Source organism: Pseudophryne corroboree, chromosome 4 (genome assembly GCF_028390025.1).
Source record: "Pseudophryne corroboree isolate aPseCor3 chromosome 4, aPseCor3.hap2, whole genome shotgun sequence".
NCBI lineage: Eukaryota > Metazoa > Chordata > Amphibia > Anura > Myobatrachidae > Pseudophryne > Pseudophryne corroboree.
Window position 1 is genome coordinate 465,934,620 of NC_086447.1, and position 19,269 is coordinate 465,953,888.

Below are 19,269 nucleotides of genomic sequence, written 5' to 3' on the forward strand. Positions count from 1 at the left end.
TGGCATTCCAAAAATGAGACAAGTATTCCCTAAAGAAATTTCGGAATGTTCAGATCTTGTTTATGCTTGGATAAATGCATATTGGAAGATAGCTACATACCATGCTGCTTCCGTCTGCCAAAGATCTGTACAAACTGTGTTTGTATTGATAAAGCCCTAAATAGGGATGATTTCAAGCGAGGGAACACCCCCTGACTGAGATCAAGCCCTGATAATTCGAATCCGTCTTAGAGAAAATTGCATACGATGAACAAGGGTGAGATCTGGACACAGTGAAGTAATCAGAATGAGTGAAAGTGGTGATCCTGCTGTTAGTGTTATCTCACAGGGAATGCAGTCTTCCTACTGCACTGGGTATTCCCTAGCGGTCGCCCAACTAGGTACTGACCTAGCCCACCTCCGTTTAGCTTCCAAGATCGGACGAGATTGGGCGTGAGCGTAGGGGTATGGTCATAGGAAGATTTGCCCTGTGCCACTAATGAGAGTGCACCGAAACAGAAAATGGGTTGCCTTCTGAGAAGGGAGTGGAAGAAAAATATGGGGGGAAAAAGAGAAGGATAGATCTTAGGAGCGTGAATCTGCTGTCCTCGTTAGACGGGAGAAACATGTCTCCTGGGGGACACGTTCACCAGAATTGTGGATGAGAGTTCACGGAAAAAAGAAATGGATGAAAAAAGGAGAGAGAGAGGGGGGATTGCATTGGTGTGGAAATCACTGTGATGAATATTGCGATATTGAGCAAGAACCAATCATGCCGTATATATGAAAAAGTTAGAGAATATTAATAATGAGGATATTCGAGCAGAAGGAAATAAGATATTAAAGGACCCCCTGCGTGTAATCGCAGTACTGGCGAAGGACTTGGTGCAAGATCGCACACCACTACTGGTCCTGACTGTGTACCTTAAATTGTACAGTGGGGCGCCAGTGATAATGAAGACTCTAATAATCAATTTTCAACACAATAGGTCATACATCCAAAAACATATTTGGTTATACTAATTTCAGAGAAAGATGACATACACAGGACTCAACAGGGTTATGACAGAGTGAAACCATGAAAAAACACACAGTTTGAGATATTTGAAACAGATTTGACTGCGGAACCACACAAAAAATATATATATACCTGAGGATACCTGCATTCACTAAATGAGGGGTTTTACCTGCATCTAACAGTATAAAGATGAAACATCAGAGCTGGTATTGGTAGGGCAAATCATTGTTACAAATCACTTTATGCTTGGTTATAAATAATGCCCCTAGAAAAATCCAATGGCAATGTGCAAAACAGAATCTCACTTAAGCTAGTGATAATTTAAATTAGAGCCAAAACAACAGTTAGTTACTACAGGTAAATGTCAAATATCACCCATGCAGTCTTCAGGTAGGAGGGGGGCCCGCAGGAAAGAGGGGAAAGCGCGTTTCACCCGGTCACGGGCTTGTTCACTTCCATGTGCACAGGACCTGGACCTGCTGCTGAATGTGCGTTTCGCCTAAAATGGCTCAGTTAGCAGGTATGCCTGTAATGGCACATACACAAATATATCTAAATTGGGAGCAAGCTTGCCTGGAGTCACCCCTAGGTTCTCCTAAAAGGCACTACAGCATGCCCTCCAAGCGCTGTTCTCATCTATGCTTCTCAGAGCAGCAATAAAAAATGTTGGTAGCTGCTCAATCTAAGTAGTTATGCCATCCCAGTGCATAAAACAGAGGGGTTATTTTAGACAAGAAACAAAAAACAGGTATCCGCCAGCACACAGAATGACATCAGCAACAAGATTTGAAAACTACATGGTGGTAGATAATTCAGAGATCTTAGTTGCAAAGATATGGTAAGCCTCCAGGCCACTATCATGGTGTCTCTGATACTGAAGGTCACTAATTTTAAGTCTAATTCTGGGGAGCGGAACCCTACAAGCCGGCGAAGGTCAGCCTCCCCAGACTTAGAATTAGGGATGATTGATAGAATACTGTGATCTCTCTTTTATCAGGAGATCCACTGTGTTCATAGAGTAAATCGATCTAGGGGCACGGACACAGGACACCTACTTCATCTGGAACTGCTCACTGAGGCGAACATGCCAGAGACAGAGGGATATACTTGTGGATCTTGGGGACAGAGACCCCCCAGTACACAGCACCCATACAAGACATCACATAAGTGTATTTACTTTTGGAACTTTAAGACATTGATGCTATCCAAATTTAGGATTTTTTAACAAGGGGCACACGTGGCTTTATTAAACCCAGGACTCTTTTTTAAACCCAGAACTATTTTTCCCTATTTATTTTCATATTGTGCATGCACATATTTCTGTTTAATAATTGGTCATTATATGGACCAGAATATTGGGGGGGGGTTCATTATTTGATCATTTGCATATAGCGGAACATTGTGACTCCACAAATAAATAATTTTGAGATTATACAATGAGTTCCAGATTCTACTATAATTTCACACACAAGGGAATATCACATATCAATCGCAGACTTCCCCCCTCCCTCAATATTTATATACTAATTGGTAGGGCATTGGGTAACTCCCTGTATCCTTAGGTAGCTCAGTCCTCCCTAATTTGCCTGAAAAAGTGGTAACACTAGTTATACTACTGCTATATTATTGCAGTCTTGTATTTACTATTTATTTGTCTGAACATATATACTTGTGTGATGCCACTTTATACATAAGCTTGCTGAATTGCATTTGCCTGAATAAAAAATATGAATGAATGATTAATTGATTGACTGTGCAAAACTGCAATTCATCCTCTACTACAATATACCAAAATAACTGTATTGTAATTCAATGCTAATTAAATTATACATGTCAACTTACCACTGCAAGAAGTAATGTCTTAAATGTCAATTTCCTATTTTTAACATTTTACTACAACCATCTATTATACATTACTGTATTTGCGTATTATCAAATAAAGAAACAATTTATTATTAGAAAAGCAAGCATTTGCATACAGTGATATATACATCATACACCAGATAGAAAAAAATACGATTTAATTTTAAGACACAAGATATTTAAGGTAATGGAAATACTATGGGGGGAATTCAACTGCATTCTCCCAGCTGCCACTAGATGACGCCCAACTGAGCACTTACATTTTTGCTCCATTCGGGCGAGGAAGCAGCCGGGGTGGACACACTTTTCAGCTCTTAATCTCCTGAGTTGGCGAGCTGAAATGTGCAAAAAGTGACCCATTTAGGCACCCAAACAGCATTTTTTGTGTCGTGGTCAGCACTTTGGACAGGTTAGCCATTTTAGGTACAATTAAAAAAAAACGATTGAATAGTGCCCCGCGATCTCCCACCACTTTAGATGGGAGATAGGGTAGTAGAGGGCACGTAAGAACAATTGAATTCACCCCCTATATATCTAAAGGCATGAATAACCTAAGTGTACATTATGGGCTTCAATACAAACATGAGAATCTAAGAAAAAAACTAAATCCAACAAATGGTTGGGTTCTAAGTCAGTGGATCTCAAACTGGGTGCCGTCACACCCAGGGGTGCCTCGGGGCACTTGCAGGGGTGCCCTGGACTGGTAGTCCAGGACCAATTACAATTATTTATGGTCAATGTAATAAAAAAAAACAGTGCTTCTAGCTTCCAATCATAGAATATGTGGACAAACAGAAGTGAATCCTGCCCTTCACAACTGAACCTAAGGATGACATACAGGTATGTCCTCATACATCTTGACTCAATACACCATGCATCAGGAGATGTCTTGCATGAGTCATCTGGCAGCTCCTGGGCAGCTCTGCTAACGTTGGGCGTCTTTTTTGCCAAAAATACATCTTATTTGCATCGCTATGTGACTAGGATGCACAAGCAGCTTATGCTGATTAAAATGATATGCAGCATGTCTATATTCTGTGTGCAACTGTGGCTGTATCTACATATGAAATGCTACGTTACAGTGCTTTAATGGAAAACACTAACGTAGCATTTCGTATGCAGATACATCCACAGTCGCGCACAGAATATAGGCATACCGCATATCATTTTAATCAGCATAAGCTGCCTGTGCATGATATTCACACAGGAATGCAACTTAGATGCATTTAAATGGAAAAAGACGCACATAAAAACACTCGGCACTACCGAGTCACGGCATGGCATGACTAGAAGGGCTGTTTAACGTGACTGCAGCAACGATGTAGAAGGACACATCTGTAGAAACACAATTTAGTTAATTTAATATGTTTTTCTAAATTTCACAATAAGAAACCTTTGGCCTAAGGGTGCTGTGAAAAAAATGCTGATACTCTTGGGTGTCGTGAATGAAAAAAGTTTGGGAACCACTGTCCCTAAGTACTAATTTTAAGTAGAAAAATGCATATCAAGGTTTATGTATTTTGTAGAAGCACACATTTATTGTAATTCCAGTACATATAGAGCCTGATTGCTCCCGCATGGATGGAACTAGATATGTATATTCACCGGTAAGTACACATATTTGTGGTGCACCTGCTCTTATCTGTACATTTAGCCGCAGTGCGCGATCTATGCTACTCTGCTGGGGAAAGGTGTGCGCTTGTCCTGATTGCTCTCCTGTCACAACATAGATCCGCAACTGCTAATAACCCACTGTCCACTTACACAACTTCTCCATGTGGCTAATATGTTTGCCAGTCACCAGTGCCAATTTTGCCTATCAGAAGCAACCAAATAACTGAACCTAAATATGGCAGGTAAGCACATTCTTTTTATTTTAATAATGTTTGCTGACTAACTCGAAAAGAAAAGTTTGGCCTAGGGGCCTGATTCAGACCTGATCGTGGATGTGCAAAATGAAGCACATCTACGATCAGTCACACAGACATGCGGGAGGACGCCAAGCACAGGGCTAGTTTGCACCACATGTCAGGCCCGACCCCCCGCACAAGTACAAAAACATTGCACAACGGCGATGCTTTTGTACTTTAGGAGTAGCTCCCTGCCAGCGCAGCACCTGCGCGCTGGCAGGAGCTACTCATCGCTGTGAGGGTCACAGCGGCTGCGTGTGATGTCATGCAGCCACCGCGCCACCCCCCCAACGGTCCGGGCACGCCTGCGTTGCCCAGACCGCGCCCCCTAAACGGCAGCCAAACGCCGCAGGCCTGTCCCCTCCCGACCAGCGACCGACTCTGCCTGTCAATCAGGCAGAGGCGATCGCAGGGTTGAGACAGCCGTCAGCTGTCTGGCATGCGCTGGCGCACTGTGGCGTCGGCGCATGCGCAGTTCAGACCTGATCGGCTGCTGTGTGAAAATGCACAGCAGAGATCAGGTCTGAATTAGGCCCTAGGTGTAGATCCTCTTGAAAAACTGCCAAGACAATAGGGGTCTGTGATCCATAAAAGTTTGTGAACCACTGAATTGATTCCTTTAAATAATGGTTCCATAAAGTATTACTGAATACAAAATCTACGAGCGAATCACAGTATATAAACAAGCAAACATGCACAAAAGATAATAAAGTATGCAACCTGAAGATATCAACTATATACTACTAGATTTGAATTATTACCTGATATGGTAAGTCAGCCATTCTTAAATAAGTTTCCATTTTCAGGCAAAATGGAGACAAACTGGGAACACCGTTGTTTGGTCGTGAAAACTGATGTAAAATAATGGCGTCTTTGGAATCAATTTCTTGCTCTTTCCTGAAAACACACATATATATGTAGTGGTAATGTACAATATATACATAATATCACAATTATATACCACACAAAACTCCCATATACTGTACCTTTCAAATTATCAATTCACCCCATTTACTGGCTCATTAAAGTATCTTTCAGGATCGTAAATTTCACAATTCAATAAAAAGGTCATAATTGTTACAATATAAACACTCTGCAGCTTACTATGGTAAACGTGTGTGTTTGTCTTTTACGCTAACCACTTTATGCTTGGTAAGCTATTTTTATTCCAAGAGGTAATTTTTTTTTTACTACAACAGATTTTTTCTTTTTTTTAAACAAAAATCTGAACTCTGCAGCGCCCGACTCTTTTGCCGCGGTCCCTGGTGTATAGCTGTGCAATTGAATGTGCAAGGATTAAGATGGTACTTCTTTAGGCGCCACCACCGGTCGCACCATTGATACTTGCATCAGTCCCATGATAGGTATGGCCTTCAATGTCAGTGATGTAGCGGAAGTAATAAATGAATTGTAATATATAAATATGGGCCTGGTATGTATATCATATTATATAGTATTATTTATATATTGCAAAACTTTTTATGTTAAATAATTACTTTGGTTGGTACCTTGGGGAATTCAAGGTACCCACAGTCCCGGACACCCATTTACGAGTGAAGTGGGTGGCCCAGGTCTCACTGAACCACGTCATCGTAGCCATGCCTCCTGCTGTAATGCTGTAATCTCATTTGCATAACCCCCCCCCCCCCCCCATGTTACAAGATTCGTATGCACCACTCCCCTGCTATGCCGACCTGGCTGCTGTCTCCTGTCAACCTTTTGACAGCAGGACCTGATTGTATCCAGCCTGGAAATGATGACAGGATACTACAACTACTTGAACAGCTCTTGTGAAAACTTGTTGCTAAGTATCTTTCAATGCTTACTGATTATCAATTTATTCATGTGTGAATAAAGCAATATTGGGGGTCATTCCGAGTTGATCGCTAGCTGCCATTGCTCACTGCGTAGCGATCAGTGAAAAAAACGGCTAATCTGCGCATGCGTATGCTCCACAATGCGCACGTGCGTCGTACGGGTACAAAGTCCATTTTGGTATTGCACTAGTTCTAGCGACAATTCCAATCGCACAGCCGGCCGCAAGGAGATTGACAGAAAGAGGGCGTTTCTGGGTGTCAACTGGCCATTTTCAGGGAGTGCTTAGAGAAACGCAGGCGTGGCAGAAAAAACGCAGGCGTGGCTGGGCGTTCGCTGGGCGGGTGTGTGACGTCAAAAGCCGTCCCTCCGTCGTTAGAATCAACGCACACGAAGAGAAACTACAGGGCTGGTCTTGTTTTGCACAAAAAGATTTTGCAGGCGCTCTGCTGCACAAGCGTTCACACTTCTGCAAAGCGAAAATACACTCCCCAGTGGCTGCTAAAAACTGCTAGTGAGCGATCAACTCGGAATGACCCCATTGTGTTGATAGATATTGTTTCTGCCTGCTATCTCTATGCAATCCAAAGAATCCAGTTCCACTGGGAACAATCCACCAGTATCTATTCAGTCTTAAGTAGGGCATATACTATACAATTATCTGTCAGATAAATTGCCATATCTGGATGGTTGGAATGAAAACCTGGTAATGGATGAGAGCAAATGACAATCTACCATTTGCTAACAAACACTGGAAAATCAACAAAACCTCTCCGTGATTTAACCAATTTGTATGAATGAGAGTTTTGGACCATTTTCCAGTATTTGGGAGCAAATGGTAGATTGTCATTTGCCTCAACCATTTCCAGATTTTCATTCCAACCAGCCAGATCTGGCAGATAATTGTATAATGTATGCCCAGCTTTACACTTTGCTTTAGAATAAGTTAATTCAGGGCTTTGAGTTGGGATCCATAGGTGAAAGCACTCCAAACCACTTGTTGTCCAGCACTGTTATATTCAATGTATAACTTAACGAGATATACATCTATACAACATATCACATAGAACTTACTATACAGTAATAGCAATATCTTCTATGAGCTTCTATCAAGATTTAATAAGACATATAAAAACATTTCTGAAATATATTTTGATTTATAGAATAAAAATGATAAAATATTTTATACCATCTTCAAGTACCCCCATATATAAGATAAACTAATCTTCATTTTTTCATAGTATATAACAAAAACACTACTCCCAAAGTGAATTATTTTGCAAAATGATTATCATGTGCTTCTCCCATATATTGATTCAGCTGTCTAAACCACATTGGCCAACTAGCATAATAAAATGTGAGACCAGTGGTGAGCCCGCAACAGCAGCTAATGCTTATTTCTCTGACGTCCTAGTGGATGCTGGGAACTCCGTAAGGACCATGGGGAATAGCGGGCTCCGAAGGAGGCTGGGCACTCTAGAAAGATTTATGACTACCTGGTGTGCACTGGCTCCTCCCACTATGACCCTCCTCCAAGCCTCAGTTAGATTTCGTGCCCGGCCGAGGTTGGATGCACACTAGGGGCTCTCCTGAGCCCTTAGAAAGAAAGTATAGTTTAGGTTTTTTATTTTCAGTGAGACCTGCTGGCAACAGGCTCACTGCAGCGAGGGACTAAGGGGAGAAGAAGCGAACTCGCCTGCTTGCAGCCGGATTGGGCTTCTTAGGCTACTGGACACCATTAGCTCCAGAGGGATCGACCGCAGGCCCAGTCCTTGGTGTTCGGTCCCGGAGCCGCGTCACCGTCCCCCTTACAGAGCCAGAAGCAAGAAGAGGTCCGGAAAAACGGCGGCAGAAGACATCAGTCTTCACCAAGGTAGCGCACAGCACTGCAGCTGTGCGCCATTGCTCCTCATACACACTTCATACTCCGGTCACTGAGGGTGCAGGGCGCTGGGGGGGGGGGGGGCGCCCTGAGAAGCAATAATAACACCTTGGCTGGCAAAAATTCCACAATATATAGTCCCAGAGGCTATATATGTGGAAAATACCCCTGCCAGAATATGGAAAAAAGCGGGAGAATAGTCTGCGGAAAAGGGGCGGAGCTATCTCTCACAGCACACTGGCGCCATTTCTCCTTCACAGATCCGCTGGAAGGAAGCTCCCTGGCTCTCCCCTGCAGTCTACACTACAGAACAGGGTAAAAACAGAGAGGGGGGGGCACTAAATTTAGGCGCAGTATATATATTATATAAAAAAGCAGCTATAGGGGACATAACTCAGTTAGTCCCTGCATTATATAGCGCTCTGGTGTGTGCTGGCATACTCTCACTCTGTCCCCCCAAAGGGCTTTTGTGGGTCCTGTCCTCATTCGGAGCATTCCTTGTGTGTGTGCGGTGTGTCGGTACGGCTGTGTCGACATGTTTGATGAGGATAATGATGTGGAGGCGGAGCAGATGCCTTTAGAAGGGATGTCACCCCCTGCGGGGCAGACACCTGAGTTGATGGGCTTATGGAAAGTAATGAGTGCACGTATAGACTCCTTACATAAGAAAATCGACGACATGCCAAAGGTGGGACAGCCGACTTCTCAGCTCGTGCCTGCCCAGGCGTCGCATGGGTCGTCAGGGGCTCTAAAACGCCCGCTACCTCAAGCAGACCCAGATGTCGACACTGATACTGACACCAGTGTCGACGACGATGAGTCTAACCTGATGCCCACTAAGGCCATTCACTGCATGATTGAGGCAATGAAAGAGGTGTTACACATTTCTGATATAACTACAGGTACCACTAAAAAGGGTATTATGTTTGGAGAGAAAAAACTACCCGTAGTTTTTCCCCCATCAGATGAATTGAATGAAGTGTGTGAAGAAGCGTGGGCTTTCCCTGATAAAAAATTGGTAATTCCTAAGAAGGTACTAATGGCGTTCCCTTTCCCGCCAGAGGATAGGTCACGTTGGGAAACACCCCCTAGAGTGGATAAAGCGCTCACACGTTTGTCTAAAAAGGTGGCACTACCGTCTCCGGATACGGCCGCCCTCAAGGAACCTGCTGATAGAAAGCAGGAGGCGATCCTGAAGTCTGTATATACACACACAGGCATTATACTTAGGCCAGCTATTGCGTCAGCTTGGATGTGCAGTGCTGCCGCTGCGTGGTCAGATAAACTGTCAGAAAATATTGACACATTAGACAGAGACACGATCCTGTTAACCATAGACCATATAAAAGACTCAGTCTTATATATGAGAGATGCTCAGAGGGAAATCTGCCGACTGGCATCTAAAGTAAGTGCATTGTCCATTTCTGCTAGGAGAGGCTTATGGACTCGCCAGTGGACAGGAGATGCAGATTCAAAAAAGCACATGGAAGTGTTGCCATTTAAGGGTGAGGAATTATTTGGGGATGGTCTCTCGTACCTAGTTTCCACAGCAACGTCTGGGAAGTCAGCATTTTTACCCCATGTCCCCTCACAGCCTAAGAAGGCGCCGTTTTATCAGGTTCAGTCCTTTCGGACCCAGAAAAACAGGCGTGGAAAAGGCGGGTCCTTTCTGTCCAGAGGCAGAGGTAGGGGAAAAAGGCTGCAACAAACAGCAGGTTCCCAGGAGCAAAAGTCCTCCCCCGCTTCTTCTTCCAAGTCCGCCGCATGACGGTGGGGCTCCACAGGCGGAGCCAGGTACGGTGGGGGGTCGCCTCAAAAATTTCAGCGATCAGTGGGCTCGCTCACAGGTGGATCCCTGGATCCTGCAAATAGTATCTCAGGGGTACAAGCTGGAATTCGAGGCGTCCCCACCCCACCGGTTCCTAAAAGCTGCCTTGCCGATTGCTCCCTCAGACAGGGAGGCGGTGCTAGCGGCAATTCACAAGCTGTATTCCCAGCAGGTGATAATCAAGGTACCCCTACTTCAACAAGGCCGGGGTTATTATTCCACACTATTTGTGGTACCGAAACCGGACGGTTCGGTGAGACCCATTCTAAATTTGAAATCCTTGAACATGTACATAAAAAAATTCAAGTTCAAGATGGAATCGCTCAGGGCGGTTATTGCAAGCCTGGACGAGGGGGATTACATGGTATCCCTGGACATCAAGGATGCTTACTTGCATGTCCCCATTTACCATCCTCACCAGGAGTACCTCAGATTTGTGGTACAGGATTGCCATTACCAATTCCAGACGCTGCCGTTTGGACTGTCCACGGCACCGAGGGTATTTACCAAGGTTATGGCGGAAATGATGATACTCCTTCGAAGAAAGGGAGTTTTAATTATCCCGTACTTGGACGATCTCCTAATAAAAGCGAGGTCCAAGGAACAGTTGTTGGTGGGAGTAGCACTATCTCAGGAGGTGCTGCACCAGCACGGCTGGATTCTGAATATCCCAAAGTCACAGCTGGTTCCGACGACACGGCTACTGTTCCTGGGTATGATTCTGGATACAGTCCAGAAGAAAGTGTTTCTCCCGGAGGAGAAAGCCAGGGAGTTGTCATCTCTAGTCAGAGATCTCCTGAAACCAAAACAGGTATCAGTGCATCGCTGCACACGGGTCCTGGGAAAGATGGTGGCTTCTTACGAAGCAATTCCCTTCGGCAGGTTTCATGCCAGAATCTTTCAGTGGGACCTGTTGGACCAGTGGTCCGGATCGCATCTTCAGATGCATCGCTTAATAACCCTGTCTCCGAGAACCAGGGTGTCTCTACTGTGGTGGCTGCAGAGTGCCCATCTTCTAGAGGGCCGCAGGTTCGGCATACAGGACTGGGTCCTGGTGACCACGGATGCCAGCCTTCGAGGCTGGGGGGCAGTCATACAGGGAAGAAACTTCCAAGGACTATGGTCGAGTCAGGAGACTTCCCTTCACATAAATGTTCTGGAACTAAGGGCCATCTACAATGCCCTAAGTCAAGCAAGATCCCTGCTCCTACACCAGCCGGTGCTGATCCAGTCAGACAACATCACGGCAGTCGCCCACGTAAATCGACAGGGCGGCACAAGAAGCAGGATGGCGATGGCAGAAGCCACAAGAATTCTCCGATGGGCAGAGAATCATGTACTAGCACTGTCAGCAGTGTTCATTCCGGGAGTGGACAACTGGGAAGCAGACTTCCTCAGCAGACACGACCTCCACCCGGGAGAGTGGGGACTTCATCCAGAAGTCTTCCAGATGCTGGTAAACCGTTGGGAAAAACCACAGGTGGACATGATGGCGTCCCGTCTCAACAAAAAGTTGAAAAGATACTGCGCCAGGTCAAGGGACCCTCAGGCGATAGCTGTGGACGCTCTAGTGACACCGTGGGTGTACCAGTCGGTTTATGTGTTCCCTCCTCTGCCTCTCATACTAAAGGTATTGAGAATAATAAGAAAGCGAGGAGTAAACACAATTCTCGTGGTTCCGGATTGGCCAAGACGAGCGTGGTACCCGGAACTTCAAGAGATGCTCTCAGAGGACCCGTGGCCTCTACCGCTCAGACAGGACCTGCTGCAGCAGGGGCCCTGTCTGTTCCAAGACTTACCGCGGCTGCGTTTGACGGCATGGCGGTTGAACGCCGGATCCTGAAGGAAAAGGGTATTCCGGAAGAAGTCATTCCTACGCTTATTAAAGCCAGGAAAGATGTGACTGTACAGCATTATCACCGCATATGACGGAAATATGTTGCTTGGTGTGAGGCCAAAAAGGCCCCAACAGAGGAATTTCAACTAGGTCGATTTCTGCATTTCCTACAAGCAGGTGTGACTATGGGCCTGAAATTAGGCTCCATTAAGGTACAGATCTCGGCTCTGTCGATTTTCTTCCAGAAAGAACTGGCTTCGCTACCTGAAGTTCAGACGTTTGTGAAAGGAGTGCTGCATATTCAGCCCCCATTTGTGCCTCCAGTGGCACCTTGGGATCTCAACGTGGTGTTGAGTTTCTTAAAATCACATTGGTTTGAGCCACTTAAAACCGTGGATCTAAAATATCTCACGTGGAAAGTGGTCATGTTACTGGCCTTGGCTTCAGCCAGGCGTGTGTCAGAATTGGCGGCTTTGTCATGTAAAAGCCCTTATCTGATTTTCCATACGGATAGGGCAGAATTGAGGACTTGTCCCCAGTTTCTCCCTAAGCTGGTGTCAGCGTTTCACCTGAACCAGCCTATTGTGGTGCCTGCGGCTACTAAGGATTTGGAGGATTCCAAGTTGCTAGACGTTGTCAGGGCCCTGCAAATATATGTTTCCAGGACGGCGGAGTCAGAAAATCTGACTCGCTGTTTATCCTGTATGCACCCAAGAAGCTGGGTGCTCCTGCTTCTAAGCAGTCTATTGCTCGCTGGATTTGTAGTACAATTCAGCTTGCACATTCTGTGGCAGGCCTGCCACAGCCAAAATCTGTAAATGCCCATTCCACAAGGAAGGTGGGCTCTTCTTGGGCGGCTGCCCGAGGGGTCTCGGCTTTACAACTTTGCCGAGCAGCTACTTGGTCAGGGGCAAACACGTTTGCAAAATTCTACAAATTTGATACCCTGGCTGAGGAGGACCTGGAGTTCTCTCATTCGGTGCTACAGAGTCATCCGCACTCTCCCGCCCGTTTGGGAGCTTTGGTATAATCCCCATGGTCTTTACGGAGTTCCCAGCATCCACTAGGACGTCAGAGAAAATAAGAATTTACTCACCGGTAATTCTATTTCTCGTAGTCGGTAGTGGATGCTGGGCGCCCATCCCAAGTGCGGATTGTCTGCAATACTTGTAAATAGTTATTGTTAACTAAAGGGTTATTGTTGAGCCATCTGTTGAGAGGCTCAGTTGTTTTCATACTGTCAAACTGGATATAGTATCACGAGTTGTACGGTATGATTGGTGTGGCTGGTAAGAGTCTTACCCGGGATTCTAAATCCTTCCTTATTATGTCTGCTCGTCCGGGCACAGTGTCCTAACTGAGGCTTGGAGGAGGGTCATAGTGGGAGGAGCCAGTGCACACCAGGTAGTCATAAATCTTTCTAGAGTGCCCAGCCTCCTTCGGAGCCCGCTATTCCCCATGGTCCTTACGGAGTTCCCAGCATCCACTACGGACTACGAGAAATAGAATTACCGGTGAGTAAATTCTTATTTTCGGCTCCCACCCTCTGGAGGTGTGACCAGTACTAACTGCTGCCTTGAGGGGGGCTGTAATTGAATAGCTATGGCGCCTTACCCAGAGGTACTGATTTTACATATCCCAATGTATAAATATTGAGATATTTTAAAAATGGACCAAGTTCTAAAAGGCTACATATCTGACAAACCATGCAAGGGAGCTTTAGCTTTATAAGTCATCTTTCTGCATCCCAATACTATGCTGTAACAGTACTGCAATGAGAGAGAAAATGAATATAAAAGCCGATGTAGCTGCTTGCTAAGATTGCACAATGCTGAATGACTATAACTTGGAATAAACAAGAATAAAATGCTCAGCCATTTACAAGAATTTTCCCACGCGGACTGCTTGTGATTGGCTAGCAGGTAAGGGAGGTCTTCTTAGGAAAACAGTTATTCAGCAGTGAGCGCTTAAAGGGACCTTTTCGGAGTATTAACCAGATGGCTTAGTGATTCTTGTGTGAATTCACACTGTGCTTGGCCAGAACAGTGAATACATAAATATGCACCATGCAGTTGATTGCCTTTAACTAATTATATTTTTGTTTGCCCATTGAATTACAAAGAATGAATCATTTCCCATTGGTTTACAAAGCAGCATAAATAGCCCTTTCTACCCCTAGGCACAAGTCTACTCAGGGGTGTAGCGAGGGTGGCTCCGGTGGAGCGTGAGCTCCGGGCGCCTGAAAAGTTAGAGGGCTCACCGCCGCTACCCCCCCTCCCTATACCGCTGGCCGCTGTACAGGCAGCTGCAGAGCAGGAGGAGGAGAAGCAGGGGGGCGCTCACTGACTAGGAGACTAGGTAGGTAACAGGGCAGGCCAGAGTCAACAGCAGGAGACACTGACAGGCAGCAGGACAGCTACCCTCTTTATGTCTCACTGTCTGCTTGTAGCTGTGCAGCAGGGTTACTTCTCTCCTGCTACACCACTTTTTGCACCGCTGCTACAGCACCTCTTTCTGCATCGGCTGCTGCAGCACCTCTCTCTGTCCTAGCTACTGCAGCACCTCTCCCTGTCTCAGCTGCTGCAGTAGCTCTCCCTGTCTCAGCTGCTGCAGCACCTTTTTCTGCTTCAGTTGCTGCAGCACCTCTCTCTGCTCCAGCTATTGCAGCATCTCTCTAAATTGATGCTGCAGCACCTCTCTGCCCCAGATGCTGTTGCAGCACCCCTCTCTGCATTAGAAGCGGCACAGTAACATGTATAAGCTGCTGTACTGTGGTGTAACGTATATAAGCTGCTCTACTGTGGCATAATGTGTATAAGCAGCTCTACTGTGGCATAACGTGTATAAACGGTTCTACTGTGGTGTAACGTATATAAGCGGCTCTACCTTGGTGTAACATATATAAGCGGCTCTACTGTGGTGTAACGTATATAAGTGGCTCTACTGTGCTGTGCTATGCTGTAACGTATATAAGCGGCTCTACTGTGGCATAACGTATATAAGCGGCTCCACTGTGCTGTGGTGTAATGTAGATAAGCGGCTCTACTGTGGTGTAACGTACAGTGGGGCAAAAAAGTATTTGGACAGCCACCGATTGTGCAAGTTGACCCACTTAAAAAGATGAGAGAGGTCTGTAATTTTCATCATAGGTACACTTCAACTGTGAGAGACAGAATCTGAAGAAAAAAAACTAGGAAATCACATTGTATGATTTTGAAACAATTTATTTGTATATTCTTGCGGAAAATAAATATTTGGACAATCAAAAAGTTTAACTCAATACTTTGTAATATAACCTCGGTTGGCAATTACAGAGGTCAAACGTTTCCTGTAGTTCTTGACCAGGTTTGCTCACACTGTAGCAGGTATTTTGGCCCACTCTTCCATGCAGATCTTCTCTAGATCTGTCATGTTTTGGGGCTGTCGCCGGGAAACGCGGACTTTCAACTCCCTCCACAGATTTTCTATTGGGTTGAGGTCTGGAGACTGGCTAGGCCACTCAAGGACCTTGAAATGCTTCTTACGGAGCCACTCCTTAGTTGCCCGGGCGGTTTGGGGTCATTGTCATGCTAGAAGACCCAGCCACGTTCCATCTTCAATGCTCTTACTGAGGTAAGGAGGTTTTTGCCCAAAATCTCACGATACATGGCCCCATTCATCCTCTCCTTAATACGGATCAGACGTCCTGTTCCCTTTGCAGAAAAGCAGCCCCAAAGCATAATGTTTCCACCCCCATGCTTCACAGTGGGTATGGTGTTCTTGGGATGCCATTCATCATTCTTCTCCCTCCAAACACGGCGAGTGGAGTTTATATCAATGTTTGATTTTGCTCTCATCTGACCACATTACATTCTCCCAGTCCTCCTCTGGATCATCCAGATGGTCACTGGCAAACTTTAGACGGGCCTGGACATGTGCTGGCTTAAGCAGGGGAACCTTTCGGGCGCTGCAGGATTTCAATCCATGACGATTTAGTGTCTTACTAATGGTAACCTTTGTGACTGTGGTCCCAACTCTCTTGAGGTCATTGACCAGGTCCCCCCGTGTAGTTCTGGGCTGATTCCTCACCGTCAAGATCATTGATACCCCACGAGGTGAGATTTTGCATGGAACCCCAGGTTGACGGAGCTTGTCAGTGATCTTGTATTTCTTCCATTTTTTTATAATTGCGCCAACAGTTGATCTCTTCTCACCAAGCTGCTTGCCTATTGTCGAGTAGCTCATCCCAGCCTTGTGCAGCTCTACAATTTTGTCCCTGGTGTCCTTAGACAGCTCTCTGGTCTTGGCCATGGTGGAGAGGTAGCAGTCTGACTGTTTGAGGGTGTGGACAGGTGTCTTTTATACAGATAACCAGTTCAAACAGGTGCCATTAATACAGGTAACGAGTGGAGGATAGAGGAGCTTCTTAAAGAAGAAGTAACAGGTCTGTGAGAGCCAGAAATCTTGCTGCTTGGTAGATGTCCAAATATTTATTTTCCACAAGAATATACAAGCAAATTGTTTAAAAATCATACAATGTGATTTCCTGTTTTTTTTCCCTTCAGATTCTGTCTCTCACAGTTGAAGTGTACCTATGATGGAAATTACAGACCTCTCTCATCTTTTTAAGTGGGTCAACTTGCACAATCGGTGGCTGTCCAAATACTTTTTTGCCCCACTGTATATAAGCGGCTCTACTGTGCTGTGGTGTAACGTATATAAGCGGCTCTACTGTGGTGTAATGTATATAAGCGGCTCTACTGTGGTGTAACGTATATAAGCGGCTCTACTGTGGTGTAACGTATATAAGCGGCTCTACTGTGGTGTAACGTGAATAACAGACAATTTAGGATTTTAAAATCTTTTTTCTTTTCAAATGTAACATACACCCAGTTCAGTACAGGGGAGGGGGCGCCAAAACAGACCCTTGCTCCGGGCACCATGGAACCTATCTACACTTCTGTGTCTACTCATGGTGTCTCTATGTATCACATAGCCTCTGTGTTTGTAAATACTTCCAGCCAAATGTACTTGTTGCTTTGTATATCTATGTTATTATCTGTAAGTAGTTCTTTCATATGTTTTACATTTTGTTATATCTATTGTAGGTCTGAGTACTGATGTGCTGAAAGATATACTCAATGTACATTTCCGCCAAAAGGCAGACCATGGCAATGCTGGGTTTACAGTAAAATATGAGGGAGGGTCTGTTGTTGTCAACTGATCCCCACTAGGTCCCCAGTGTGAATTACGAAGTATCCACAGGACTGGCATCTGCTTAGAAGAGCAGAATGGAGGCCCCAATAGGGCAGTCAGACATTGCTGGGGCCCACGCGAACCCTAGCAGCCCATTCCCTGGAAGTTCTGCCACTTTTTCAGCTGCAATTAGAGGACGCAATAGGGGATAGATAGATAGATAGATAGATAGATAGATAGATAGATAGATAGATAGATAGATAGATGTGTGTATGTGTATATATATATATATATATATATATATATTGTTTTGATTTAAAATCTACACCTTTGAACATGAGGACAACACTGCTGCCTCCATCAGCTCTAGCCAGAATCAGGTTACTTACTGAGGTCCCCACCTACTGGTGTTTACAGCATGGGATGTTATTAAGGTGAGTGCACAATAAAAACCTAAAGATGGAGAAGCTGACAGCTAGACATTATTTAAACACTGAATTTTATACAAATAAAAATAATTTGTTTACTTCCATTATTTGCTGTCAATGCCACAAAAATAATTATATGTATTCATCTAGTTTACAAACAATAAACATTTCAAGCATTCCAGAAACCTTAGCAATCATGGGCTTTGGTTTATTTTTATTAAGCTAGTGTTACACAGTATATAACGGTCGTACGAAATTAGCCAAATGGAATGAAAGGGGTTAATTCTGTGGCCATCAAGGGATATTCCAGGAAAGATATAAGTGCTTGTAAAGCAGCAGAGACATAAACAATGCGTGAGGATAAACAGGTAGGAGCCATTCAGCAATGTTGTGGGTACACCTTCAGCAAGACTGTCAATGTCATCTATTAGTATCCCTCAGTAGTCTACACAAGTACCAGCCAGACAGGAAATCCTCAAGTATATATACCAGCCACATATACTGGTACAGCTTGCTAACAGCTGTCAGGCTGCTCAGTAATGCTGCTTGGGATCCTGTCAATTCACTGTTTACAAAAAGCATTAACTACAGTATGAATCAATCAATAAATAATAATTTATATATACATTGTATATTCGTGCATGAGAGCCATAGGACCAGCAGTAGCAGCAGCTCAGGCCGCCCTCACCTGATTGCCAGCAGCTCATGTAGGAGATATGCAGCAGCAGCCAGCAGGGCTCCCCCGGTTAAGTAGAGGGTTTTCTTCCACCAGGAATCGGATCCCAGCCCTGACATAACGCCTCCGTAATCCTGCAATGGGAAAGCGACGATGTCCCCATAAAAGGAGTAGTTATCCTCTGCTCCCACACACCAGAACAGAGACAGGGTCTGATTCCGGCTCAGCTCAATCACACAAGACCTGGAAGGGACGAGACCAACACCCCAGTGCATGCTGTGCGGCCTGTCCCCTTCTGCACTTTGGGAGTTGCATTAAACACTGCGGACTGACATGCACAGAGCCTGCATAGATCCCCGGGTAAGAACGGATGGAGAGCAGGAGGAGGCTGGCAGTGTGATGCTTAGCACTGGGAGGAGGAGGCGGCAGCATCACAGGGATACCTCTCCTCTCTGATGCTGCTGCCTGGGCTCTGATCTTCGCTTCCTCCTCTTTGTGCTGTGCTGATGTCATGCTTTCATCCTCACTCATGATGCTTCTGGGAAACTGTGTCATGGGGACCTGCTCTATATGCAGTCTGTCATTGTGCATAGCAACTATGTGCTCCAGAAATGATGTGTATAAACACTTGGAGTAGAATTAATTTCAGTTAATTCTGGAGTTTCTTTTGTAGATCTTGAAGAATACAGATATTACTGAATAGTTAAGCCAATACTTGGCCAGGGTTGTAACTAGGGGTGTACAAGTAATGCCTTTGCCCAGGGCACAGCGCCTTGGTGGTTGTCCTACGGCCCCTGCATCTGGCTAGCAGGGTCATTTGGACACTCCAGGCACACCCTCCTACAGCCTGTACAGTCT

General features: G+C 45.2%; 1 protein-coding gene and 1 pseudogene across 1 annotated transcript in view; both read right to left on the reverse strand.

Moving 5' to 3' along the window:
• FAXC (failed axon connections homolog, metaxin like GST domain containing) overlaps nucleotides 1-18,899 on the reverse strand; it is a 38,997-nt gene extending 20,098 nt beyond the window's left edge. Inside the window, exons 1-2 of the mRNA XM_063919677.1 lie at nucleotides 18,424-18,899; nucleotides 5,532-5,667 (exon numbers count right to left, since the gene is read on the reverse strand). Coding sequence (XP_063775747.1) covers nucleotides 5,532-5,667; nucleotides 18,424-18,686 — 399 coding nt within the window. The 5' untranslated portion in view covers nucleotides 18,687-18,899. The remainder of the gene's footprint in view (nucleotides 1-5,531; nucleotides 5,668-18,423) is intronic.
• Nucleotides 340-458, reverse strand: LOC134912039 (5S ribosomal RNA; annotated as a pseudogene).
• Nucleotides 18,900-19,269: the final 370 nt, after the last annotated feature.